Genomic DNA, 26,864 nt, shown 5'->3' on the forward strand with positions numbered 1-26,864 from the left:
ACTGACAAGCTTTCAGTTCGCTCCTCTACCTTTAGCTTGAGGGGGTGTGTTAGGAGTACTGAAGGTTCACAAGGTTATCAGAGGTGTATAGCACTAGATTAGACCTTTAGTCTATGTGTTAGTTAGGGAATGCTGAGTCGGCTATGTTAGCTTTGGTATTTATGTTTAAATACTCAATGTACACAATACACTCATGTAATGGAGAATACATTTACACAATTCCCTCTCTCTCTACATTTTTTTCTCTCTCTCTCTAAAATTCTGATTCCTTACTTGCTAAGTTTCTGTTTTCAACAAAAAGAACAAAGGAATTGAATATGGAATTTGTTATTTTTAAAATCTCAATCATAGAAATTGGGAAATGATGCCTATTTACATGAAATTTAAACTTGGGAATTGGAGGTCCTAAATTCCAAGTTTTTTTCCTATGCGGAAATTCTAAATTTCTATGTTTATGAATCCAAACAAAGGAATTGGTGCATATTAATTTATAAATTCTAACTTTTAACCAAATCTCGAGTGTATATTCCTCATCCAAACATAGTGTAAGTTTTCCTAAGCATTGTGAAACTAGAAAAATACTAGGAAAACCCTCGATAAACCATTCATAAACTATACATGAAAGCACAAACTCTCTCTCTCTCTCTCTCTTTCATGCTAAATCAGTTAAATCGGAGTCATTGATTCAACTGGAATGCTTCTAATTCTTTTGATTTTAGGACTTGGTGCCGGAAATAAATTAAGGAAGCTGAGAGTTTTTCCGTGGCCCAAATCCAACTCGATCAAAGGATCCCCAAACATAAATTAGGGACCATGTCACAACTCTGATTGGCTCCAATATCCAAAAGAAATACCATCAGGAGTGGCAATGCCTCATAAAAAGCAGGCGAGGCTGCTTTTAGGTTAAATAAATCTTAGTGTGAGGAGCAATGGTAGGAAGGCCAAGAGAATCTGGAAAAATATGTCATGCCATACATCATTATTGCCATCCATGCTATGGGAGAAACCCTAAAGGAGATCGTCTCATCGATAAAGGAACTGAATAGTTCAATCCCAAAACTAAGAGAGAAGATTAGCGAAAAAGACTGCACACATAAGGAAAAGACCCTAAGGAGGAATCGGCCGCTGTTGTCGGAAAAAGTTTTGAGAATGGGAATGGACCATCCTTTGTCACCTAGGAAGATATCATTGCCATGTTGGAAAATGAGTTATACATGAGCTTTGAAGACTGGAAGTATGTTCCTCAACTGCCATATCCAGTCAGTCTCCTCCACATGCCATATCCTAAAACTAGGAAACTCCTAATTTCGTTCTTTTTGACATAAGGAAAGGTAGCCCAAATAAACAGATAGGCTGCTTCATCAATACTTTGGGTCCTCATGTCGGGGACTATAACCTCCATCTTAAAGATTTTTCAAAGAGCCTTACTGATCGTACTTATACTTGGTACAAAAGGTTGCACCAAGTTCTATTTGGTCTTAGGAAGAATTGGCGAGCAAGTTCTGCAAGAAATATTTCCAGTATGAAGATAGGGATACTACAACCCAACTCAACAACACATGCCAAAAACATGAGGAAAACCTGTAAGCTTTGTCTTTCACATCCAAGGTCTTACCTTTGACTGCTACGATGAAAAAGATGAAGAAACACTTACAAAAATTTGCATTAACAACATTGTCCCAGACTATAGGGTGTATCTCGAGAATATTGGCATAAGCCAGTTTTCGAGGCTCTTGGAAGCAGTGAAAAAGAGTAGAATGTCAGTCAAACCAACTGCTGAAAAGTCTTGGAAGAATGAAAAGAATGAGACTCATCAATCCCTAGCCATTGATGACAAGCTTGACTATAATTTGTGAAAAAGAAAGGAAAGAGATGAAGAAAGAGAAACCTATCCACCATTATTATAGAACCTACCCACCACTATTGTGCAAGGTTACAACTACCATCAGTAGGTGGGAAATCATTATGTTGTTTGTCAAACTTTAAGAAGGATCCTCCATGCAAAAGTTAATGAAGGAACACAAGAGGTACCTTCCTAAAAGCAAGCCTTTGATACTGACCCTGTACCGAGGCATAGAAGGAAGGAAGTAGTGGCAGTGATAAGGTGCTCTGATGATGACGATGCATATCACCCGTGGAAGAACGATCCCGAGTTGCCATAAACTATATGGGAATCGTTTGGGATATGGAAAAAGCCTACTGGTGCATGTACTCCAAGCCCCAAAACTATGACACATTATGGCCCAAGCTAAGGAATGTGAAGATGAAGATAGAAACATCATGGACTTGGATCTCGGGTTTAGCGATGAAGTCTTCACTATCGAGATGCCAGAAAATGTCGCATGAACTTCATTTGGATAGCAAGCTTGTCAAGAGATGGTAGTTGTAAGCTTGCACAACATTTCCAACGTCAAGTCCAATACAGTTGAGCGCTACCTTGCCTAAAACTAAGGACTGACTACATCGAAAGTCTTCTAAAGAAACTAAAAGTTCAAATCCCTCTTCAAGCAACTCAGATATGGTCCAAAAGCAAGAATAACCAAAGCATCAATGAATGTTTTTCAAGGACTATGGTCCTCAATGCTTTGCCACCCAGCCACATAGGGCATTCTTGGTAAATGACAACGCCATTATTTTCATGGACGACAGTATGAAAGTTGCTTTCCTAGACCATTGGAGGTTGTTATACTTTGAAGGCCAGTCTTTATTTGGTGAGCTCTAGTTGATACAAGCTATCTTGTCAACATATTACCCTTAGCAGTCCAAGGATTCTCCATGTTTAATATGGGTTCCATATCCTAAAAGGTCCTTATCTCGACTAGTATAAGCACACCCTTTTAGGGTTCATCTCTGATAATGCAATTATCGTACACTTATTCTCTTGCCTACTGCTTGAGTCTCCTAATATTGCTTGCTAACTAGACCGTCGTAGAGCCTTTGACCGGCGCACCCCCTAGTCCTTCGTTGCTTACAGTTGTTTGTTCTGTTACAAGTAAAGAGATTTGTGCATCTTCCACTACATATGGCAGTGTGCAAATTTGGTTTGAACAGTTATTTGAGGTGAAATGGAGTGTGTAAAAATCACTACCCATGATGTATTGATACTCATTTATATTTTACTTATATGTTCGAGATTTTAAGTTCAACTCTCTTGAATTCTAAGTTTGCTACAAATTATTGTTAAGTAGTTGAGTCACTTACCCTAACTCTTACATCCAATATCGTCGTCCAAACATGAAGGTCATATCCTAGTGTTATTAGCCAAAAGGTGTTTATCACTCATTTGGTTGAAGATGACTTAAGATTCAAATCAGCTAGATTTTAGACATGAATTTTTCTATTATTCATTGCACGTGGCATGATATGTCAATGGGTTTTTAGATCTGATTTTTTGAATTCTTTGAGCAAATAGAAAAGGAAAGATCTTGGTTGCAATATTTGTAACAACTCATCCCCAATTACTACGAATTTTATCATTTTAAAATGTGAAATTTCGAAAATACCCTTCAAGGCAAATACGTTGACTTTTGTTGACTGCTTTGTTGTGGCACGTAAGATCTATTCTCTTGGTGTATCTTTGTAGTACTCGTCATTACAGATGCGTGGGCATAAACGGAACGTAATTTGGAGTTATAACGAATGAGTTATTAACGACCGAAGTCGAGGATAAAATGGTTAATTGATCATTTTCTAGAAGGCTCCAAAATTGTTAGAGAAAATTTGGGAAGCCACGTGTGTGGCTATGAATGGAAAGATATGGAAAGGAAAATGGGGGTTGCTGCCTAATCGGAGGAAAATCGCGGGAGAGCAACTAGAGAAGGGGGAGAGACCAATTGGGAAAAGGGAAGAAAAAGGAGTGACCAATTAGAAATGAGGAAATAAGGGAAGGGAGAGAAGAAAGGAGACCACCCAACCCGGACCTTCACCTGACCTGGTTTTGACCTGACTTCTGGCGACTTTTCCATCCCATTTTCCATCATGTTGAAGCTATCCAACACCACCACCAGACTCACCGATCTTCCCTTTTCAATTCCCACCCAAACTCGCCAATGTATAGCCCCAATTTTGTGAAGAACCGAGTGGGTAGCGTCAAAGGTCACATGGCGGCGATCCGCCATTCCTGAAGCAAACTCTGTCGACTACCACCATAGGTCGACTCCTCTAGAACCCAAGAACAAGTCCCAAGCCTTGGTTAGTGCAGCGGAGAACCGTAGGTGACAAATCGAAACACACCCTTTATAAGGTTTTCAACGGTTCATGGTAATTTCAGGCCACTTCCCGACCAAATTAGATTTCGGCCTAGGTATGAAAGTTGTTCATTTCATTGAGATCTTCACTCTTGTAAAATTTGAGAATTTTTTGAAATAGTTGAATTTTACAGGGAAAACACTTGACCTCCCTATGCTAAAATGGGTACCCCGATTCCATATTAGACATTTGATTGATGATATTTTGTTTGGTTATATTTCTGTTAAGGGCCGCCACTTGGTTATTATATGATTCAACGATCTAACCATTAGATCGTCACCAAACTTTAATACGTAATAGTACATAATATTTAAGGATATACGGAACCGACGGATCAGGAATTTGACGTATGGATCTTCCCGGATGGGTTTTCTAAGTTTGTAAATCTAAACGTCGGCCACCACTTAATTTTAGTGATTGACGGAGATCTGACCGTTGAATCATTCCGAAACTTTAGGATGTTGTTCTAGAAGCTTATTGAAACTCTTGGAAAGTTACGGATCAAATATCCGAGGTGCGGATCTTTTGGATCGAGTTACATAGGGTTATGGACCCTATCGTCGACCTTTGACAGACGGTTGACTTTTGGTCAATGGGTTACAAATCATTCTAGAACGTCCTTGGGGATGTGTTTTATGTAAATTACATGTTTTATCGATAAGAATTCTGAGATGTGATTTGATATTTGTTCCAGGCGACGATCATTCGTGACGCCTCAATATTTGTGTATGGAGTTGTAGCGCGAATTTCAAGTGAGTGGGTCTTTTCTTTTATATATTATAAACATATTTGTTAGTTTCCATTTATAAATTAGAGAAGAATTTACTACGTATGCCTAACTTAGACTAATGCTTATAAGAATTAGCAAAATAACGGAAAATTACGAAGTGATCATAAATCCTACGAGAGGTATTTGTATGTTTATTGATGCCATGATTATACCTATGACTATGAATGATATTATGTTGATTAGAACTATCAAACCACTATGACATGACTATATTTATGTTTTATGCTCATTGTTCACTGCATCAGTGTTAGTGCTCGCCCAAGGCCAGGGTCAGTCTTTCACGTGTATGTTCACTTCTGCACCGCATGCTTGCCTTGGATCCAAGTAGGTGCCAGTCCTGTCGTACAAGTTGCAATAGGCAACTCCGACTCGTATGTGACCGCGAACAGTGCAAGTCTTCACGTGATTGTAGCACTAAAGCGTATATCATTATTACACCCAGTCCTGTTCATGTCATAATAACTCTGCATGAACTCGTGTGTCAACATATGTCAATGAGCACTTAGTTTGATATGTTTGCTTATGCGAAAGTATACGGTTACTAACGTCATGCACTTATATATAAACTATTGTGCCGTATTGATTTATTGATATTTTGCAGGCTACAGTGAGTATTTTCATACCATATGTTGTATGTATATCTTGAAAACTATACATGTTTTACGGCGAGGGGTTGTAACGTTTTCAAAGGTTTTTACTAAAACTTTATTTTCAAACCCACTCGCCCTTGTTTTTCGCCCTTCCAGGTTTTAGTAGCTGAGTTTTCTTATCGACGAGGATTCTTGACAAATCTTGGTGTAGACGATTACCTTCGATGGTATAATTCTCACCCAATCTTATTGTACTGTACTTATGCTCTGACATCACGTGTGAAATGGGTTCATTCCCGCTCATAGTGCACTCTTATATTTAGGCACTTTTAGGTTTAAATTTATTCACATATTTCACCACACTACACTTTATGACTTCGTCACCTTTCAGGTGTCGGCCAACATAGCTCGATTGGAGTCCAAGTGGACATTCTGGATCGGGGTGTGTCAATATTTATACACCAAAATATATTAAAATTTGACAACAATATTTATATTATTTAATTTAATTATTATGTGAATTTTGAGATTAATTATATATTAAATATATGTAAATATTGTGACCAAAATTGACATCAGATATTTGATTGCGTAAAAGCATCTCTAATGGAGATGTCAAATGTTAATTTGATGGCTGATGTGGCAATGTCAAATTTTCTTCTTTTCTCATATGTCAAATTTGACATATGAAAACTCATATATCAATCCACATAGGATTAACATATCGGTTGAAACTTGCTCCTACCTTCAATTTGATTACATGACATTCCGCTTAGGATTTTACATCTCCTTTGGAGATGGTCTAACAATTTTAATGTTTAAATTAAGGGTAAATTACATTTTACACCCTCAGGTTTGGATGCAATAACAACCTCATACAACATCTTTAAAACATTTCAATATCATACATTAGTTATCATTTTATTTCAATTTTATATAACCGTTAAAAAATCTGTTAAGTGATGATATGGTAATAGTGGACTCTACAATTTTGCTGATGTGACTGCCAGCTTGTGCCACGTGGCAAAACAAGTAATATTTTTTTAATAAAATATCAATTCATTTGTTAAAATTTAAAAAATAAAAAAAAAGAAAAAGTAAAGAGAAATTTTATTTGAACCCAATTATCTTATCTTTGCACCAAACTTCCAAATTCACCCTTTAATAAATAAAAAAGAAGAAACAACTTTATAAACACAACTCAAACAGCAAAAATTTCTCTCTACATCCATTTTATATAATCCGATGAACCTAACCTTAACTCCAGCAACCCTCTCCAAAACCGCTGACACCTACCATCCCTTTACACTCTTTTTTTATTCTATTGTTATTATATGATGAAGAAAGTACCTTCTTTTTATCATTTGGTTGGGTTATTTTTACAAGCACATGTTGAGTGGTGTTTTATTGTTTTTGAGCGGAAATTTACAATTCTTTTTTTTCTTGTTAGATCTCTGTTTTTTCTCTAATAGTTAAAAGTTTCTATTGTTTTCAATTTGGTTTAATGTTCAACAAATGGGTGTCGGAGTAAAAATGCACAAAAGCCTTGTGGCTGTGGGGGTTTGACTGTTTTTTTTTTTTTTTCTTTTCTTTCACTAAAATCCAATGTGTATAATTTACCAAAATTAAGAGAAAGTAAAGATGTAAGCCAGGAATTCAAAAGAGAAGAGGAGACATATGAAGAATAGTAGAGAGGGATCGTGGTTATTGACGATGTCGGAGAAGAGTTGCCGTCCTTAGGATTGGGTTCAGCGGATTAAATAAAAGGGAACTTTAACGAAAAGCCTCCGGTACTGTTCACTTTAACGAAAAATCACATTTTTACACTAAAAAGTCAATCCTGATACTATTCATTTTACTTTTTATTTTGTCTTTATCGTTAAAAGTTAAAGTTTTCATACTCTTTTCATTAGTTTTCATTAAATAAAAAGGGTGTAGAGAGATAATTGTTGTTTGTGTTTTAGGGGTAGAAAATTAATGTTTTATTTTTATTTATTCAAGGATATATTTGAAAGTTTGGTAAACAAATTTATTTAGTTAGGTGTAGAAATAAGAAAACTAGGTTTAAATAAAATTTTCCAAAACCAAACCCACCCCAGGCCCATGCCATTCATCCTTTCCCATTTGGTTACAATTAAAAACTTACAAAAATAGAATGAAGAAAAAGGAAAATCCTAAATCGTACCTAGTCCCATGCCCCCCAAGTTTTCCAAGCCCACCGCACCCCAACAACCACCGCACCTCGCCACTCTTCGTCTTCCTCACCTGCCGCTACGTCACCTTGCCCAGTGCATTCTCCACTCTCCCTCCTGATCCTCGCCGAGGTCGCTAGCCTCTGCCAGAACGTCATCGACGGATTGATTCCGTGGTGGGTTTGGGTTTCTTGGATTGAGGTGGCGATGGCTGCCATTTCTGTTAGCATTTTGAATCTCTGAGAGGAATTGGAAAAGAAAACTAGATAGAAAAAAAATAAAGAAGGAGAGGAAGAACGGCGTGGTACTGGCGAATTGGAGAAGAGAACTGGTTGAAGAAAACCAAAGGGGAGGGGAGAGGATGAATGGAGCTGGACTGGGGAGGGTTTGGCCTTTTTTTTTTATAAAAAAAAATTATGTTACACAAAAATTTAACAAAACATAATATTTTATTAATTATACGGCACAAGTGTCACGTCAGCAAAATTGTAAAACCATTATTATGATGTCATCGCTTAATAGCTTATTTAACAGATTTTTTAACGATCGTATAAAATTAAAATAAAATAATAATTATTTATAAGATTGAAATATTTTAAATATATTGTATGAAATTACAATTACAGTTATATTTGAGGGAGAAAATATTTACCCTTAAATTAACGACAATCATAACTGATAAATTAGTTTTGTTGTGCAATTTAGTGCATTACAGAAGTCCTATCATTTTTCCACCAAAAAATAAATAAAAATAAAAATAAAAATAAAGTAGAAGTCTTTGGGGTTGGATAAGTTTCAAGTGTTTTCCTTTGCGGAGGTTTGATAGCAGAAGTAGCGATCTGGGTTTTCTTCTCACTTGAGTGGAGAGTTGGAGTAGTTGAGTTGAGAGGGGATAGAGAAATGGCGAGTTATGGGGATGCGAGCCAGAAGGTAGACTATGTGTTCAAGGTGGTACTGATAGGAGACTCTGCGGTGGGCAAGTCTCAGATTCTGGCCAGGTTTGCCCGAAACGAGTTTAGCTTGGACTCCAAGGCCACCATCGGTGTCGAGTTTCAGACTCGGACCCTCCTCATCGAGCACAAGAGTGTCAAGGCTCAGATCTGGGACACTGCTGGCCAAGAACGGTCTCTCTCTTTCTCTCTCTCTCTCTCTTCCGCTGTAGCATGCAACCCTTTTCTTTCAATCTGCTACCTTGGGTTTTTTGGATTGATGGTTTGCAGCGATTCCATTAAACTTTCTGCTTTTTTACTTTTTCCTGTTTTAGTAAAAGTTCTTAGTTGCTTTTTTGGTGAGCTGAGATTGCATTACATCCTTTGAAGTTTTTTTTTCCTTCTTTCTGGGTTGATTTCTTCAAGTAAATTTTTAATGTTGGTAGGTTAATTACTTCTCTGTATGCATATGAATTAGATAATCACAGTGACAAAAATATGTACAGAAAGTTTGGGTAAGATTAGTAGTTTTTTATTTATCTGAGAGTTTTAGATCCATGTTTTTGAACCTGATAGTGTACTCAATATGTTGTGATATTGATTTGGATGTCCACTCGAATGATTAGAAATGTTAAATTCCGAGAATTAAATTAGTTATCGGTTTCTTTATGTGATCCGTGTGTTGCTTAGTTGTAAAAACTTGACACCATTAATAAGGTTTTCGGTTACAAAGATATGAAATCGTGTTTAGTTCATAATCTAGTTTTGATCTTAGTTTCATTTTCTTGCAACTTGGAGATACCATGGATGATAAAGCGTGATAAGAATTGTTACCCTTTGTTAAACGGTGTGAATAAGTACTCCGTTGATTCCCCCTATTTGAGTGAGAGCCATGACAATATGATTCGTCCAGGCTTGCGTTTCTTGCCTATTTGTTCCAGGTTTGGCCTAAAGGTTAATTTCATTATAAAGAAGATATAAGACTTTAGAGTTGATTTATTTTTAGATGGGAATGGATAATTGCTCGGGTGAGGATTGTCTTCATTATGATGATGCACGATTTTGGACAGATTTACTTTACGAATTATATATGGTTGACAACTAAACCAGTCAACGTTGCCTAGTATAACTGTATAAGATGATTTGTGCATCTCATTCTTGTTATGGTATCTTTATCAGCAAGTACCATGTATAATAGAGCAAGTCAAAACATCATATGTTGATATGAGGCTCGGCTTTTGGTGTCCTTTAAATAAACAAAGTACATCATTTTCAAAGAAAATAAAAGTTAGCCTTGGTTGGATATGCAAACTAGGTGGATTAGAAGCTTTACTCTGGCTGTCACTCCTTTACTTTCTCGTCATGGAAAAGTTTGGTGTATTGGCAATTGATGTGTCTATTTCTTCTCTTATTCTGTTTTGAGCAGATATAGAGCGGTGACAAGTGCATACTACAGGGGTGCTGTTGGGGCAATGCTGGTCTATGATATAACCAAACGCCAGACCTTTGACCACATACCACGTTGGCTGGAAGAGCTGCGCAGTCATGCGGACAAGAACATAGTCATCATTCTGATAGGCAACAAAAGTGATCTCGAGAACCAGCGTGCAGTCCCCACTGAAGATGCCAAAGAATTTGCTGAAAAGGAAGGACTTTTCTTCTTAGAGACCTCAGCCCTGGAAGCAACAAATGTAGAGAATGCTTTCTCGACTGTGTTGACAGAGGTATTCAACATCGTTAACAAGAAGAGCCTTGCTGCCAACGAAAATCAAGGTAACGGGAACCCTGCACCTCTGGCTGGTAAGAAAATCCTTATCCCGGGCCCTGCACAAGAAATCCCAGCTAAGAGCAAGGCATGCTGTACGTCGTGATTGAACAGGAAGGCTGATTTTTAAACATCGAATACTTTCTTTGAAATTCTTAATACTAGCAAATTTTGAGGGGTGTGATATATTTCCGTTGTATATTTTGCACATTGCCCTGCTTTAGTTTGCATGTGAAAATTTGAAATGAAGAACTAAAGATGAGCCTGATTTGGGTCTGCTCGTTGTTGATCTGTTTGAAATATAGTTGAGTGCAGTTTTTGGAATGTTGTTTATGGTGTACGTGCGATTGAGTGGTTCGGAAATCAACTGTTAAATCTTGCATCTAATAAATCTTTGCAACAGATGGATTTTAAGTAAAACTCGTACCACTCGGCCAAGCCCCTTTTTATGACTTACTACTACAAATGTCTCATTTTATGACTCACTGCTACAAATGTCTCATTTTATGACTCACTGCTACAAATGTCTCATTTCATGACTCACTGCTACAAATGTTGCGGCAATGTTTCGTATATTCAAACAAGATTAGTACATTCATCTAAGAGATTTGTAGCTTATGTCGTTAAGAAACCACTTAAGGGCATGACCCATGACCTGAGTATAGCACTTGCCACATAACACAACCAAAACAACAAAGAAGAAATAATGATTACAAACATACTGAGGATGATTAATCTCGTTCAACAATGTCAGACAAAAATAAAAATTCGCCAAAAACCGGCCAGAAATAACAGGAATATTTCGATGTTAAAAAGGAATACCCAATTTTGTATTAAATTATCTAATTAGAGTACAACAATGCAACTCTGGGATTCCACAAATTATCGCTTCGTGTCCTGTACCTCATACCCGTTGACATTAGAAGCCTCGTTTTTCTTCCCCAAAGGTCCCTTCTCGGTTTCCATGCGTGCCAAAAGCCTTTCTTGCAGTTCTTGGCAGTCAATTGCAGTGACCATCACAGACAAACTTGACCTACCTTTCCAGCATCCAATGGCTATTGTTGACTCCTCTACTTCAATTGGACCCGACGTGGCTTTGCCATCTGCAGATATAAAGTTTACGTAGGTCAAAAAATAAAAATAAAATAAAAAAATACAATGAATGTGCACTTCTGGTCCCTGAACCAATGATGCTATATACCTTTACTCAAAACTATCACACAGCATCCTGACATTATGCCTGATGCCTTCTGACCAAACTCAGAATCAACAAAATCAGCAAACTTGATAGATTTATACTCGAGAAGATGCTTAAAGTCCACGAGGGATGCACATAGAATCTGTTTGGTGATGTATGGAAGAATAAGTGGCAACCCTTCTGATGATATCCGGAATAAACAAGGTGCCAAATTGCCTTCTCTTGCAGTCTGTCGTTCCTGTTGAGAGCAAGAATAAATTAGAGAATGACTGTTACGGAATATTTAAAGGTAGCTCCAGAATGTAGAAAAAACTTTTGTTCATCAGTCCAAGGCTTTACCAGAATCTCTAGCTTCAAAGCATGAGAATCCTAGGATGAAAATCATATGTACTACCAACTTGGAATCCACTACACCGAAACAGTAGGCACTGCACTACTTGTTCGCTCATTGTATTAATTTTAAACACACTTACGCTATGGGATTTAGAAAGTGATCAACCTATCTATAGGCATGACAATTTTGTAGAACCTTCTTTGATCACATATCTGGAAACTCGAATCAAATAACAGCATTTTTTTTAAAAGACGAAAAAACAAATTCATATTTAAAATACTTACAAACATTTTAAGCCCAATGGATGTTATCTTAAGTTGCTGTCCAACGGAGAAATTCAGCTCAAGAACGTCTTTGACCGACTTTGAGATGTAATAAATTCTCTTCACATGATTAGCATCGGTGTTTCTTGTAACAAGGTGGTCATTGAAGGGAAACGATTCATCAATGCCATAGAATGTCTTTATGCTATTGATGGTAGCTTCATCTTTAAAGAAAACAACAGGGTCAACTCCTCTCCACTTGCCTTGACACTGCTTCTTTCTCTTTCCTCCGGCTTTTTTGGGATCAATTTCCTCATCAACAGGCTCTTCGGCTTTCTCCGATACATTTTCTTCAAGTGTGACAGAAGGATCCAGTTCCAAAGACACCCCATCTAGTTCATCCTTTATTAACTCTGCCTCTGAAGCTGCTTCTGAAAAAGTCTCATCTGTACCATCTTCCAAACTAACCACTATCCCATTTGTATCTTGGTTACCCTGATTTTGTAATTCCACCTCCGGCTCATCATTTCTCGAGTCCAAGTCCCCTTTAGGACTACTAGGTTTCCCCTGAGTGGCTGCTCAATGAAAGGGAAAGAGGAAACCAAATTAAAATAAACAATATAAACAGATCACAAAAGCTGGCAGCACATGCCTTTCTTCAAATCCGAAACAAACTATAGGCGACACATTATATATACTAAAACTCAATTTCCCTAACACTGTTCATTAACAGTGATTTGATGAGTTTGCCCTTTATTTGGTACTCATTCTGAGCTTTTCAACGTGTGTTGAACAGTATATTTACTTATTTGCCCCACCTATACACGTGTTGATCATCGTGGAAGGCAAGAAGGATGGAAAAGCCGGGGCTCTTCCATTTGCTTCCAGAACGGATTTCTCCAGCTCTCTCTCAAGACCTGAACCCCTTGGCCTCTGCAAGAAGGTTCATCTCTCTCTATAACACCTTTTTTTTCTTTCTATTTGTGATCAAATTTCCTTTGCATGAATGCTTCTCAAACTCAGTTTCCCCAACACTGTTCATTAACAGTGATTTGACAAGTTTGCCCTTTATTTGGTACTCATTCTGAGCTTTTTAACGTGTGTTGAACAGTAGATTTACTTATTTGCCCCTCCTATGTGCGTGTTGCTCATCGTGGAAGGCAAGAAGGATGGAAAAGCCAGGGCTCTTCCATTTGCTTCCAGAATGGATTTCTCCAGCTCTCTCTCAAGACCCAAACCCCCCGGCCTCTGCAAGAAGGTTCGTCTCTCTCTCACACCTTTTTTTTTTTTCAATTTGTGATCAAATTTCCTTTGCATGAATGCTTCTCTGACATATTTGTTTCAGGTTTGGTTTTTGGGTTCTCTTTTCTTTGGATTTTAATTTTAAAAATGTGGGTTTTCTTTTGTTCAATGGTATGCTATGGTCCATCTTCAGTTTTTTCACCAGAGATCTCTGCCAGCACTGCTCCTCTCTCGGACCAGGTACGACTCATCATCAAGTACTCAAGGTATGGATTCAACTATGAATGTCCCATGCGAACTGTTTTCAATTTTTCATCTGGGTTTTTTGAATTGCAGGAAGTTTGCTTCCGCATACTCATTGTTTGCTTCCATTTTTCCTGCTTTGGCTTCAAATCGGACACCTAAACCCCTCTACCACTCTCAACACTTTCGATTCCATCCCCCCAAATAAGATAAGTTAAACCTCTGATGCCATTCCGCATTTTGAATCTGATTCCAAAAAAAAATCCCCAAAATTTCTTTTTTTTTTTTTTAGTCTCAAATTTTACATTCCGCAGTCCCCTGGTGTTCATTTATTTGATTTTTTATTTGTTTTTTAGATTAATTATTGATATTTTGTTGACTTTGGAGGTCGCACTTGGTGCGATGGCAAGTGCCTTCGCCCATGAGCGGTAGGTCTCGGGTTCGAGACTTGGGAGCAGCCTCTCCATAAATGGGGGTAAGGCTAGCCAACATTTACCTCTCCCAGACCCTGCGTAAAGCGGGAGCCTTGTGCACTGGGTACGACCTTTATTGATATTTTGTTGACTTTAATTGATTGAAGCTCTTCGTTTGGATGCAGCCATTCGATTAAGTAACTTACAACCCCAATTGCTCAAGGGGTTGTGGAATTTGAACTGTTTTGAACGAAATGCTGTGGAATTTGAATTGTTTTGAAGGAAACCAGGTATCTTTTTATCCATTTACTTCTTTTATGGAGATAATTGTTAATTTGAATTTGGTGGCTGATTTAAGAGGCATTTTTTTCTTAATTGCTTGAGGGATTTGCTGCATATTTGCGTATTTCAATGTATTTATTATGGTTTGTAGTTTCTCTATGTTTCGTAATGGGAATAGGTATTCTAAAGTTATTAGATACATATTATTTGAGCAACATAGAGGAGATTGTTGATAATTTTAATTTATGATAGCTAATGTCATATGCTATTTTTTTCATCGCTTCAAATATAGATTGATTACTAAAACACATATACTGACCATCCTCCTTTTCGAATTTCCTTGGTTTTTCTCCGTTTGGATTTTTCCGTTTGTATATTCCAATTTTTTTAGGGATTTCGGCTACTATGCACTTATCAATTCAATTCTCATGTGATTTAGACATCAACATTCCTTCTGATTTGCATCTCAGTTATATATATCTGTACATAAGAAGAAAATATACATAACGGCAATAAAGAGGGGCCAAAGGAAGATTTTCAGATGCAAAACAAGGTCCTAAAGAGGGGAAGGGCTCCAGCAAATTTAGCCTTTGAAGCTTGCCAACAAATTGAATATGAGATTACAGCGTGAACTACAATCCTTAAACATACTCTCTCTCTCTCATATGAGATTACAGCGTGAACTACAATCCTTAAACATACTCTCTCTCTCATATGAGATTACAATGTGAACTACAATCCTTAAACAAACTTTTAGAGGCTTTATTAAAGCAAAGATAAATTGAACAAACTAACTGGCTACAAAGTGGAATAGCTACCTCATTCGTTGTTCTTTCTTAGAAGGTTCTTTTATAGTAGGGTTATGAGTTCGACATCAATTATATATCTCCCTTAAAATTTGGGAGCTAGCCCTTCCTCCTAGCCTAAATAAGATCGAAATCGACTTTGTTCTTCAAAGATTGCTAAAGATATGTATATCTTCACCTCTTTTTTCCCTATATGTGTGTGGGTATGTATACACACACACACACACACACACACATATATATATATATATATATATATATCTTTTTTGTGTTCTATATAGCCCATATTATTCTAAGCTCTGGGTTAATATCTAAACCATGTGGTTTGCCATGTTGCCTGTTTTATTTTGCATGTGAGAACCAAATGATTACCAAGTAAATCAATAGAGTTCATAATATTATTTAGTTAATTTAATAAGCATAATAACATATTAAATGTTATCTTCTTGTGTTATGTTTTTGCAAATTCATAGATCATTTGAATTGAATATAATTCCTATAAAGATTATATTATATCTTTAATCCGTGTCACAAAAGATTATATCCAAACATGAATTGCAACAGTTAGCTTTGATTCATGTTCTAATTAAACAAATAGTTATGTTGTAGGTTTTAACTTGAATCATCTTTTAATATGTTCATATTATCTAATATGAACCTATGCATATTGTCATTTCATCATTATTATGGTTAAGAATTTCTGATAATACACTTAACTATTATCATAATTACAGAAAGGCTTTCAAAAATGAAATTGAGTAACCCCTGAATTTTGGGCACTTCTGCAAAAGCAGGCCAATTTCAAAACTGCAGGTACACACGCGGATGCACCTAGCAAAATTGAAGTGAAGTACTAACATTTTACAGGGCAGAACCTTCAAATGGTATTTTCTTAACTTATTGCAGATTGCATAACATACCTCTTTCTAATATTTGAAACACTATTTGATATTTGAATTGATACTTGAACTGAATAAACATCAGATAGGACAATCAATTTAAATATCAGATTTCATTTTTGTATTATGTCTCAATATCATATTTTAATCATCGTTATTGGTATTAAATGTGATAATGAATCTTTATAATCAGTGCAATGTATTATCTAATATCATGTTGATTTTGTCATCTGAGTTTCTTAGAAAGCTCGCAGCTCAGTTACTTTTTTTACTAGGGTTTTGACTTTTTATTTGTATTTTTTAGGAAATTGCAAAAACCTCACATTGAGATTTGGTTCTTTCAGCAGTAGGACCTCAGGATTGAAGACTGAATTATTGTAAGTTTGTTTTCCTTTTCTTTTGTTTTGGCAAGAGAAATCTCAATTATGCTCCACTAATGTTTTATAGTGTTTTGTTGATGTTGGTACACTCATATTACTGTAAAATGAGCTCTTTATCTTGGTTTATTTGGCATATGGATAATTTTAACTACTCTAATTGATATGCCCAAGTTACAAATGAGGACTATTAGGGAAAAAAACATTAGTTGTATAATTCCAGGAAAGGTGTAAATGAGAACTATCAAGGAAAAGAATAGTAGTTGTATAATTTCAGGGCTATGAAGAAGGTTAGAAAAAGAATTTTAATCGTCCAATTGTATTCAAAATTTCATTTCTATTGGAGCTGAAAACTGACGTCACTGGAAGAACGCAATCTTGCTATGCCTTTAGTTTGGATGAGAAAGGCGGTAAGCTTTTTCAATTTTTTACCCCTTCATGTAAATGATACTAGATTAATTCCTTTAAGCGTTTCTGCCAGTGTTTTCCTTACCTACTCATTGTTCATAGAGATCCCTTCTAACTCGAGTGTTTAGAGTCGTACCTTCTATGACTTTTTGCACAGAACAAGCTTCACTCTCAACCTGGTTAGGATTCAATCTACCAATTAATTTAATGTCATGTCTTCTAATTTGTATTAGTTTAGGCTTTCAAAATTAATGTTTGATTTCTACCATTTCTTATATTGTTCTATTGTTTTAGGCTCCATGTGAAGTGTCAAGTGTTATACATGTTAGGTAGAATGAAGAAGTGAATTAGATCCTCTTGAGAATACAGTGGATAAATCCATGGGTGTTAACTTGGTTTTTAGATTGTTTGTTCAGTAATAACATAGATCTCAATATTCGCACCTCCAAAATATTTAACATCATCTACTAACTAAATATTAGATTGCACTGATCGAAATAAGAGCCTATTAAATCACTAAAAAAAAGTTCTCTCCAACTGGTATAAACCAGATTCCTTACCAAAATAAATAAATAAATAAATGACTAGGCGGTCATACTTTATTCTTATTTTCTTTATAGTATAAATCTGTTGGTGTATAAAATAATTGCATGTAATTTCATTTTATTTCTTTGCCTAGGCTGCTTTCTTGACAATCAAGAGTACATGAGGGAAACTTTTGGTGCTCCAGTGAACAATTTCGATCATATTTTCTCAAGGTAAATGAAACAACATTCCGTAATATTTTTTGCAGTAAATAACCCAACATTTCGTAATCTTTTGTATATAAGTTCTACTATTGATCGAAAACCACAATCAAGTGAAAGGTCTAGATCTAATTTTTTATTTATTTTTATGTAGATAGCCAAGAGTTCTACGAATTTTTGTATGTGGACTGTATCAATTAAATCTTTTGTATGAAAAAAATCTTCCTAATGATTTCAATGTAAATAATGTTAATCTTCTATGACTCAATTTTTAAGATTTTTCAAACATAATCTCTTACAATTTTTAATCCCGCAGCATCGAGCTGGCAGCAATATGTAGTTGACACTATAACCCAATTTATGCGGGACACGTCATTTTATTTTAAATTCTTTTTAAGGTGTACTCTTTTTCTCCTAAATATCTTTGAAAAGAATTTATTAGGTGAAACAGCATTTACTAAATGAGAGAAGAGAATAACGGGGTAAGTTGTTTGAGGTCATAAATATTTTCAGCATTAGGATTGAGACAAAACAGAGATGCGTTTTCTATGTACGATGCAAACAACCCCTTCATACCCAAATAAGAAGACAAAATACAGTAAAGCTAACATTTTAGCACAGGCATACTAAATCAGAGCACTTCAACTCTTTGCAGAAACTTGAACTCACCTGGCAAAGCAGAATGTTTGTGGAAGACAGCAATAAAGAAAGCTCCTCCGTTTTGATCATGCGGGACTATCCTCATGCAGCGTTCTAGTGGAAAATCAGAAACTTCCTCCTCTTGTTCATTGGCTACAGTTGCAGGATCATCAGTTGACTGCAATGCATCTTCAACATTTCCACCATTCTCATGCTTTTCTCCCAGTTCCATACTACCATTAGCGTCCATTTGTTCTGTAAAGCTTCTTCCAGAAGGAAACATGCTGGGAACAATGACACTTTTACGATATTTGCTGACATTTTTGTGGGAAGCTAACCACCTACCCTTGTCACGTATCTGCATTGTCGAATGAATATGGATTTATTACTGACGCTGCAACTTGCAACACAATAGGTGATGTTTGGACAAAATATTGAAATTGAGACCACTATCCTTATAGACTTATTTTACTATGCTATAAAGATAGCTATATAAGTATTAAAGACAAATAATTACAATGTTGACTCAATTTATACATAACCACGCAGCAGAGTAAAATAAAATGGCTTCACCTAACATTGATGGTGCAATATAATGCATTGATTGCAAAAGGATTTTTTAACCCCTGCAGCTTTTATCAGGAGAAGAATGGAAATTTGTGATATCTTCTCCTTGACATCTGAATTATTTATGGCAAAAATACCTTATTACAGTTTTATATTAGTGTAGTGAATAGATGACACAATCAACAGTTAGATCAGACAATTTTCAGAGCACCAGCATAACAATAGTACTAAAAGTGATATCAGCATGATCCCATTCAGTAATCAGAAACAAACCTAGGTTACACAAACTAAGGAAACAATTCTTATTCAATAATATGTTGTGCACATCAAGCTTTCACTATACAGCACTACCATAAAAAAGGTAAATCTAACACCGACCTTCCATTTTTTAAGACCTGGCCTTCGAACAAGTTGAGGCAGCTCACTAGAGACATCAATAAGCTCAACAGACCCACCACCCCTCCGCAAAATCTGCAAACAAAAAAAAAAGGGACACAGTGGTCAAATAGCGAAATGACCACAATCCATGGAAAGTCGGACTATAAAAAGGAACACTTTCTCAAAATAAAAAAGATGTAATCTACCACTCATAGCAAGGTCATCCAAACAAAAGAATAAACAAGCACAACAAAAAATTATGAAACTCTGCCACTCATAGCAAGGTCAAAAGCATCAAACTAAAACAAAATGTTTATCCATGTACTACTTCATCATAAAGATAATACTTCAATTAAAAGCTAAAACATAAAGCTGAAACAGAGTGACCAAATAAACAAATCCATAAAATCAATTAATCATATGAAGGTGAAGAAGTGTTCCAATCCACTAATCAGTTTGCAAGAAGTGAACAAAGTCAAGAGAACTAGAAGAAACAACAGTTGCATGGTTGGCATTCCATGGCTAACTACCATGGCCTACAAGGTCTCTTCAATCGTATGGATAAACCATGCTGTTGCCGCTTATAAAATACAATCTTTCAACCAATCAAGTTCTAAGTTAAATATTTTGTAAGAAAATAACCAAACATATTACCTCAGCAACCACGGCTTCATTCTCAACTGGATTCATAGAGCAGGTAGAGTACACCATTCTTCCACCAACTTTAAGCAATGATAAACCTAGGATAAACAATATAACATATGAGAATATACTAGGAAGCTAAGCATAGGGCCATGAAAATATACAGAAAGGCTTATTTTTTGGTATGCCCCCTGGAACTCGAATTTTGATCTCATTTTCCCCCTGACAAGCGGTTGCTAAAGCCAAACATGTGTCGTCGACAAATGGTCCGCCCCTATCGCTTTGGCCTGACCTCCCTTAACACTCCCCTCCCTCCGATCTCTTCTTCTCCTCCTCTCCCTCTATTTTTATTTAACTTTCTATTTTTTAAATAATTTCTTTATGACTTAATTCAAAATTTTGATTTAATATCAAATCCACGTGGCGTCATATTATTGGTGCGAGAGGTCCCACACATGTGCCACATAAGCAACTTAACAGAATTCATGTAGAGCAGAACAAAACTTGAGTTTCAGGGGGTTAGGTGGTGTTATTTTTGTTTCAGGGGGGAAAGGGAGATTAAGTTCGAGTCCAGGGGGGGCATTGCAAAAAATAAGCCATACAGAAACCATGAGAAATTGCTTTTCATGAATATACCTCGCATAGCTATTTGAATTTGTAGAGGATGAACCCCATTGCCCAATCCAGCATGCCTGTACATAAGCAAAACAAATCTCATCAACCTGCCAAAAGAAAAATAGTGACTGAAAAAATAAAAGTTATACCATTTCCTCCATATATCAGGAGCCTTGCGAAGGGTACCATCTCCACTGCAAGGAACATCACATAAAACACGATCAAACACAAGTTGGCTGATGGGTGGCTCCATTTCAGCTCCTATTTCAGAAGCAGTAGACTTTGCCCGGCAGCCAGGAAAGTGCTGAGCCTCATGATTTGTGACTATCAAGTTGGCTGTGCACATTCGTTTTGTTTGATGGATGAGTAGATTACATCTTTGGACATCAAGATCATTTGCTACAACCTAATTAATGAGCCAATAAAACAAGGAACCAAAATCATAAATGGTTAAATGAGGGAAAATCCATGGCACATGAAGGGAAAACACTAACTGATATAAGGAATGGGAAACAGTATATAATTAAAAGGAACCATACCAATCCATCAGGTAGGGATCCTGGTTTCATTGATCGGTGTATAATCTCAAGCAATTGGAATGTTTTTGAACCTGGTGCAGCACACACTGAGAAAAATTGTAGCAGACGGTCAGTAAGCAGTAGGTTTAGTGTTTAAAGCAAAACAAAAAAAAAAGACCTGTCACAATCAATACGGTAACAATTTTTCCTTATAAAATTTGAAAAATACACCATAGAGCAGAGTGTTCAGAATAAAAGAAGTCCCACAAGGAATTATGCATCTCCAATCCAAACTACATTTTCACCAACACTCACAATGCTAACAAGAAGCTTGAAAACACCATATAGAACACAACCGATTAGATTTTCACTTGATGCTCATGATTCAAGTCTCATCATTTGGGTCAACTAGGTTCCTAAATTTTCAGTTTGAGAAAGGGGAAAAGGGTAAATGCAATATAAGTTGCTTACTATCAAGTACAAAATGATCTGGACGTACATCAAGGAATAGTGGAGGTACCTGTATCATAAAAAATTAAAATAGTGTAACTGAATACTTGAGCATTACTATAAGGTAAACTACTTGCACTGAAACGCCCAAAATTTATAAATGAATATTACAGCATTATTTCAGTATCAGACTGCATGTAACATAGGCCTACCATGCTGACAGCCTCCTGTCTTGTGATGTTTCCAATCTCATTTTCAAGCTTTAAGAACTCATGAAACCTGAGATATTCATACCATCAGAACCATGAACACACAGAAATAATATTAAAATGGGGGATAGATCGAAACAAAAAAGAGTAACTTGATGCCATTATGGAGAATTTGGTTAAATTCTATATAAGTTAGAAAATGAAGAAGGATCAACCTGGAAACCATCACAATAGTTATGGTCGATCCAAACAACAACAAAAACAAACAAATCAGTATTATTCATATAGGATCTCTGTGGTTTATACAAGAGTCAACTCAGCCATTCATCTTGATTAAAAATTACTACAGGACAGGTGGTAATAAAAATCCCGTCATACTACCAGCCAACCTAAAAACTTTTACCATTATAAGCACAGAATAACAATGCCTAGACTACTTGCTTCTAAGAATGTATTTACCACTTACAGTACAAACTACAACGTATCTCCACATAGTACATCATTTACCTCTCAAGTGTTTGGTTCTTCCTCAGCTGCATGCGAGAAAAATTTGAATGCCAAGCTAGATTCTCAGGGTACCAAGGCAACGGCCTAATAGGCTGTGGTTCACCCCCTTCACTTACCTGGAATAGTACAGATTATATAATCATAAATACCTTAGAATTTACAACAAAACCCAAATGATGCAGCACAGTTTTTTGCTACATTTCATTTGTAAAGTAGCCTGCAAGAGACCAACCTCAGATTGCAGAGAGATCATAAAGTCATCCTCCAACTGCCTTCGGATATCCGAACAAAATTGGCTACTGCAATATCCACACAAGTTCAATTGAGAATTGTGTGTCACATAGAATTAAACCGCATTTAAAACATGAAAACACATAGAAAAGACATTATTTCAATCACCTCGAATTGATTCTAAAAGCAGCAGGCAACGGCTTTCGAAGAACTTCAATGAATGCATCCCACTCTTCTGGGCTCACAATCCCTTGCTCCTACCACCATTAACACATTCCACACATGAATAAATAATGACCATAACTTACTTCCAAACGAAGAAAATAAACAAACGTTTACTCCAAAAACATACATGCATATATATGAACAAACAAACATAAATATATACATATGTATATAGAATCTGATATCACCTTATAGTATTCATCGAATGCAGGGTTTTGAGTGGCAAAGGGTTCCCAACCACGATTATCGCCATTGTTTTCATTGGTGTTTTCAGAGGAAGGATCAGACTTGGGACGCTTCCAAACGTTCTCTCTGTTCTGACGGAAGTGGCGTCGCTGAGTGCGAGAACCGCCTCTGCCTCTGCCGCCGCCGCCTCCCATTTGGGTACGTAGCTTAACTGTTTGATGATTGGTCTCAGCGAAAAGAGTTTCGCTGTTCCGCTCGCTGTGAGTTTTATGGGAACTGCAAACAGATTCTTGGGCTTCCGGGTCTCGGTTTGGGCTGCTTTGTTTCTTTGTTAGATCTAGGGTTTCTATTTTGTGTGTCATTTGTCTTTATCTTGGGCGATCTTTTGTTACGCTTTTCTCTCTTTGTATTGTTTTTCCTTATTAATGAATGTGTAATGTTAAAAAAAAAAAGAAGGGAAAATATCAAAAACCCCAAAACAACAAGGGAGTTTTAACAAAACACTCCCGATACTTTTTATTTTTAACGAAAAACCACATTTATACCTTTAACTGGTACTATTCATTATATCTTTAAAAATGACTTTTCATTAAAAGAAATTTTTTTTTGAACTTTTCGTTAGTTTTCCTAAACAAAATAAAGGCCCTTGAGGACCACACACAACTCCAACAAAAGACAATGAAAAACAAACGTCCCTAAAAATAGTGACTTATTACTTAACTGTTTGAAAATTTGAATTATTTCAGTGGGCAAGGTAGGAGTTTGAATATTTCAACGGATGAGATTGAGATAAGAGAACCTAATCCAACACAACAATTTACCTAGCACTTTGAGATAAGATAATCTAATCCAACACAACAATTTATCTTAATCTCATCCGTTGAAATATACAAACCCCCACTTCGTCCTTTGAAATAATTCTATTTTTATGTACAACACAACAATTTATCTAGCACCAATTGGTAAATTAGTATCATACAATTTGAAGAAAATTAGTTGAAAATTTCACTCACCAATGCCAATGAACATTAAATCAATTGAAATTTTAATTTTTAAGAATTTTAAAACAATCATTAATTAGCCAAATTGCAAGAAAAATCTGTTGGAAAAAAGAATTAAAAAAAGAATAAAGGAGAGTGTAAGTGTATTCGTAAGTAGAGGGAAAATGAAAGAATTTTGCTCACATGAGTTGCTACTTTTTTGTGGGACCCATTGTTTTTTTGGGCTAGATGTAGCCCCATTTTATGCTATTCAAAAAAAGAAGTTGCTAGCTCTAGACGGTGGATCTAGTCTTATTTTTTGGCTCATTTAAGATGATATTCTCACTAAAACTTGAAATATAATAGCCCCATAAAAGATAAAACTCTCATTGAGGATACTCTAATAAATTTGGACCCGGGCCCTCCCAGTTCCCAGACACTCTTATCCCCTTCTATTTTGTGCGATCACAGTTAAGCCACGTCAACATTTTATATTGATTTTTTTTTCAGAAATAATAAGATAAAAAGCAATAGTAATATAAAATGTAAACGTAGTTTAACGGTAATCGTACAAATAGAAGAAGAAGAGAGTGTATAAGAACTGGAAGGGAAGCCGGCTCCAATAAATTTAGGACTGCAACAGATGACGAAATATGAGATAGCATGAGGTGGTGGGTGTCGCAATTGTTGACTGACGCAGTAGTGGCAGCGTCCCCACAAGCCCATCCATAACCTCCTATGTAGTCACACATGTCATGAGTCGGCCCCTTCAGCCAATTGGCTTCTGCTGCCTCCTCTTGTCACAACATACAAACTCAACCTCTTATTTCTTTTTCTTCTTTTTTGGGGCAAACAACCTCTTATTTGTCGACACCCATCCAAGAGAGAGAGAGACACGACGAGAATCCAAATTCCAAACCCCATTTTTTGAATTCATCAATCAATCAAAGATAATGTTATAGGGATTAAATTTATAAATTTAATTTGCTTAACATTAGCCAACAATTAATCCATAATTCACAACACACCACTTGCGCCCCCTTTTTTATTTTGATATTATTACTCTATTATTTTATTTGAATTAAAAAATTTAAGATTATTAAAAAATTTAAAACGACGAAAATTTAAATGCAAAAGTTAGAAAATTTAAGATTATTAAAAAATTTAAAATGATAAAATTTTATTTTTTTAAATTTATAATTTTTTATTTAGTTAACCTAATAACAATAGAATTTGGAAAACTTTAACGAAAAACTCTCGGTACTGTTTACTTTAACGAAAAACCATATTTTTACACTAAAAAATCAATTCTGGTACTATTCACTTTACCCTTTATTTTGTCCTTATCGTTAAAACTCAAAGTTTTCAAGCCATTTTCATTAGTTTTCCTTAGAATTTGAGTATGGAATTTTTTTTTTTTTAAACTCTTACTCATAGAAATTTGGAAATAAAATCATGAAATTTAAACTTGGGAATTAAAGGTCCCAAATTTCAAATTTTTTTTTTCTACGCGAAAAGTCTAAATTTCTACATTTATGAATTCAAATAAAGAAATTAGTACATGTCAATTATTAATTTTAACTTCTGTCAAAATTCTAAATTTATTTTCTCATCCAAACACAGGCTCTTGCATACATTCAACAAATTTTGAAAATGGGAATTTTTATTTGGACCTGTATTCTACACCTAACTTACTATTTACACCCATATTACTTTTAATTAAACTATTAATATCTCTTTAAACCCAATTTACCACCTAAACTACCCTCACAAGCCTAATTCAATAAGTAAATTTATCTTTACACCCATTTAGAAAATAAAAACTCAAAGTTAGAATTTTGCCATGCATTCTATGCAGCACACATCACTCAATCTTTTATAAAGATTAGCATCAAATGACACTGCGAGCCACGACATGCACTTGAAGTGTTCATTGAATTTTTCCTCATCGCAATCGAAGGAGACGAAAATTATCTCAAACTTTGCGCATTTCATAAAGTCTCATTAGCCTTTCAAGGCCTATGCCAATTTGCAGAGAAGTAGAGAGGCACAATGCCTCCCATTACATGACCGATAAAGAGAGTAGGATTCTCTCCCCTCTTATTCTCATCCCGTTTTTTCCCCTCCTCTTACATACTGTTTTTTGTCTTCTTCTGACTATTAAAAAATTAACATAAAATGTTGATATGGCTTAACCATAACCATTCAAATAGGAAGGGAGGGAAGGGGAAGGAGACTAGGAGGGGAGAGAATCTCACTCCCCGATAAAGACACCTAATAATCTCATAACCAAAACAAGATTATGTTTTAATTATCATAATCAAGATAAAAAAAAAATCACCTTTAAAAATGAAGGCATATTTGCTATGCCTACTTGAACCTCACGTTCCTATATTTTCATGAAATTAAAATATTTTTGACATCAAACAACTGAATTAAATAATGAAAAATTAATATGGATTGAAACAAGAGGAAGAAGGGGAAGCTTTTGGAGACTACATACATTTGTTTCACCAGATAGAAGGAACTCAACACCTTCAAATTTTTGGACAGTCACGATATTGCTACTATGCATTGCCATCAAAACTATAAGCAAAGTACGGCCTCCACCCTTCACGAATGAAACAAAAAAAGGTGACATTCACACAAGTAGCTAGACTTTAGATTTTAAATATCATGTATGTTTTTGCTAGTAATTATATAAGTTGGAAAAGACACTGATTTTGTTCTTAAATCCTAAAAAAAAAATTGAATCAAACTGGGATAAATCAATTCATACTTTAGTTTGAGCATTCAAAACTTTAAAATCATTATCATTGTTAAAAAAGAACTTGTTTTTTTCTATGTTAGGGTTTGATTACTATGTGTGGGTTTATTAATAATTTTTTATTTTATTAATTTCATCTTGTACGTAATTGTTATTAGGTAATAAGATAAAAAAGATAATTTACATTTAAATTTTAAGTTGAGATAGAAAAATGTTATATGAGTT

General features: G+C 35.7%; 2 protein-coding genes and 1 long non-coding RNA gene across 4 annotated transcripts; 2 read left to right on the forward strand and 1 right to left on the reverse strand.

Moving 5' to 3' along the window:
• Positions 1-8,490: 8,490 nt before the first annotated feature.
• On the forward strand, positions 8,491-10,838 carry LOC114827003 (ras-related protein Rab11D-like). The gene is made up of 2 exons (XM_029108301.2): positions 8,491-8,944; positions 10,176-10,838. The coding sequence occupies exons 1-2, from the start codon at positions 8,721-8,723 to the stop codon at positions 10,618-10,620; spliced, it is 669 nt and encodes a 222-aa protein (XP_028964134.1). The 5' UTR covers positions 8,491-8,720; the 3' UTR covers positions 10,621-10,838.
• A 380-nt stretch (positions 10,839-11,218) lies between these two features.
• On the reverse strand, positions 11,219-23,269 carry LOC114826987 (uncharacterized). Its single transcript, XM_029108252.2, has 15 exons — positions 22,895-23,269; positions 22,650-22,738; positions 22,483-22,549; positions 22,251-22,366; positions 21,747-21,813; positions 21,556-21,604; positions 21,106-21,191; positions 20,716-20,972; positions 20,588-20,643; positions 19,964-20,049; positions 19,310-19,402; positions 18,395-18,722; positions 12,331-12,884; positions 11,716-11,950; positions 11,219-11,617 (listed from the first exon to the last, which is right to left on the reverse strand). The coding sequence occupies exons 1-15, from the start codon at positions 23,252-23,254 to the stop codon at positions 11,397-11,399; spliced, it is 2,664 nt and encodes an 887-aa protein (XP_028964085.1). The 5' UTR covers positions 23,255-23,269; the 3' UTR covers positions 11,219-11,396.
• On the forward strand, positions 13,432-17,782 carry LOC114827010 (uncharacterized). 2 transcript variants are annotated; one of them, XR_011581847.1, is made up of 6 exons: positions 13,432-13,567; positions 13,745-13,791; positions 14,393-14,497; positions 16,090-16,179; positions 16,499-16,571; positions 17,659-17,782. It is a non-coding gene; the product is annotated as an uncharacterized lncRNA (long non-coding RNA). The 2 variants fall into 2 exon arrangements; XR_011581848.1 differs by lacking the exons at positions 13,432-13,567; positions 13,745-13,791 and adding an exon at positions 14,164-14,269.
• Positions 23,270-26,864: the final 3,595 nt, after the last annotated feature.

This window comes from Malus domestica, chromosome 01, assembly GCF_042453785.1.
Source record: "Malus domestica chromosome 01, GDT2T_hap1".
Lineage (NCBI taxonomy): Eukaryota > Viridiplantae > Streptophyta > Magnoliopsida > Rosales > Rosaceae > Malus > Malus domestica.

Excerpts from the sequence above, each read along its gene's own strand:
- LOC114826987 (XM_029108252.2), bottom strand. The coding sequence starts at position 23,254 with ATGACACACAAAATAGAAACCCTAGATCTAACAAAGAAACAAAGCAGC. Across the intron at positions 21,814-22,250 it reads AAGAACCAAACACTTGAGAG|GTTTCATGAGTTCTTAAAGC; the intron begins GTAAATGATGTA and ends TGAATATCTCAG. Across the intron at positions 21,192-21,555 it reads AGATCATTTTGTACTTGATA|TGTGTGCTGCACCAGGTTCA; the intron begins GTAAGCAACTTA and ends AATTTTTCTCAG.
- LOC114827003 (XM_029108301.2), top strand. The coding sequence starts at position 8,721 with ATGGCGAGTTATGGGGATGCGAGCCAGAAGGTAGACTATGTGTTCAAG. Across the intron at positions 8,945-10,175 it reads GACACTGCTGGCCAAGAACG|ATATAGAGCGGTGACAAGTG; the intron begins GTCTCTCTCTTT and ends TGTTTTGAGCAG.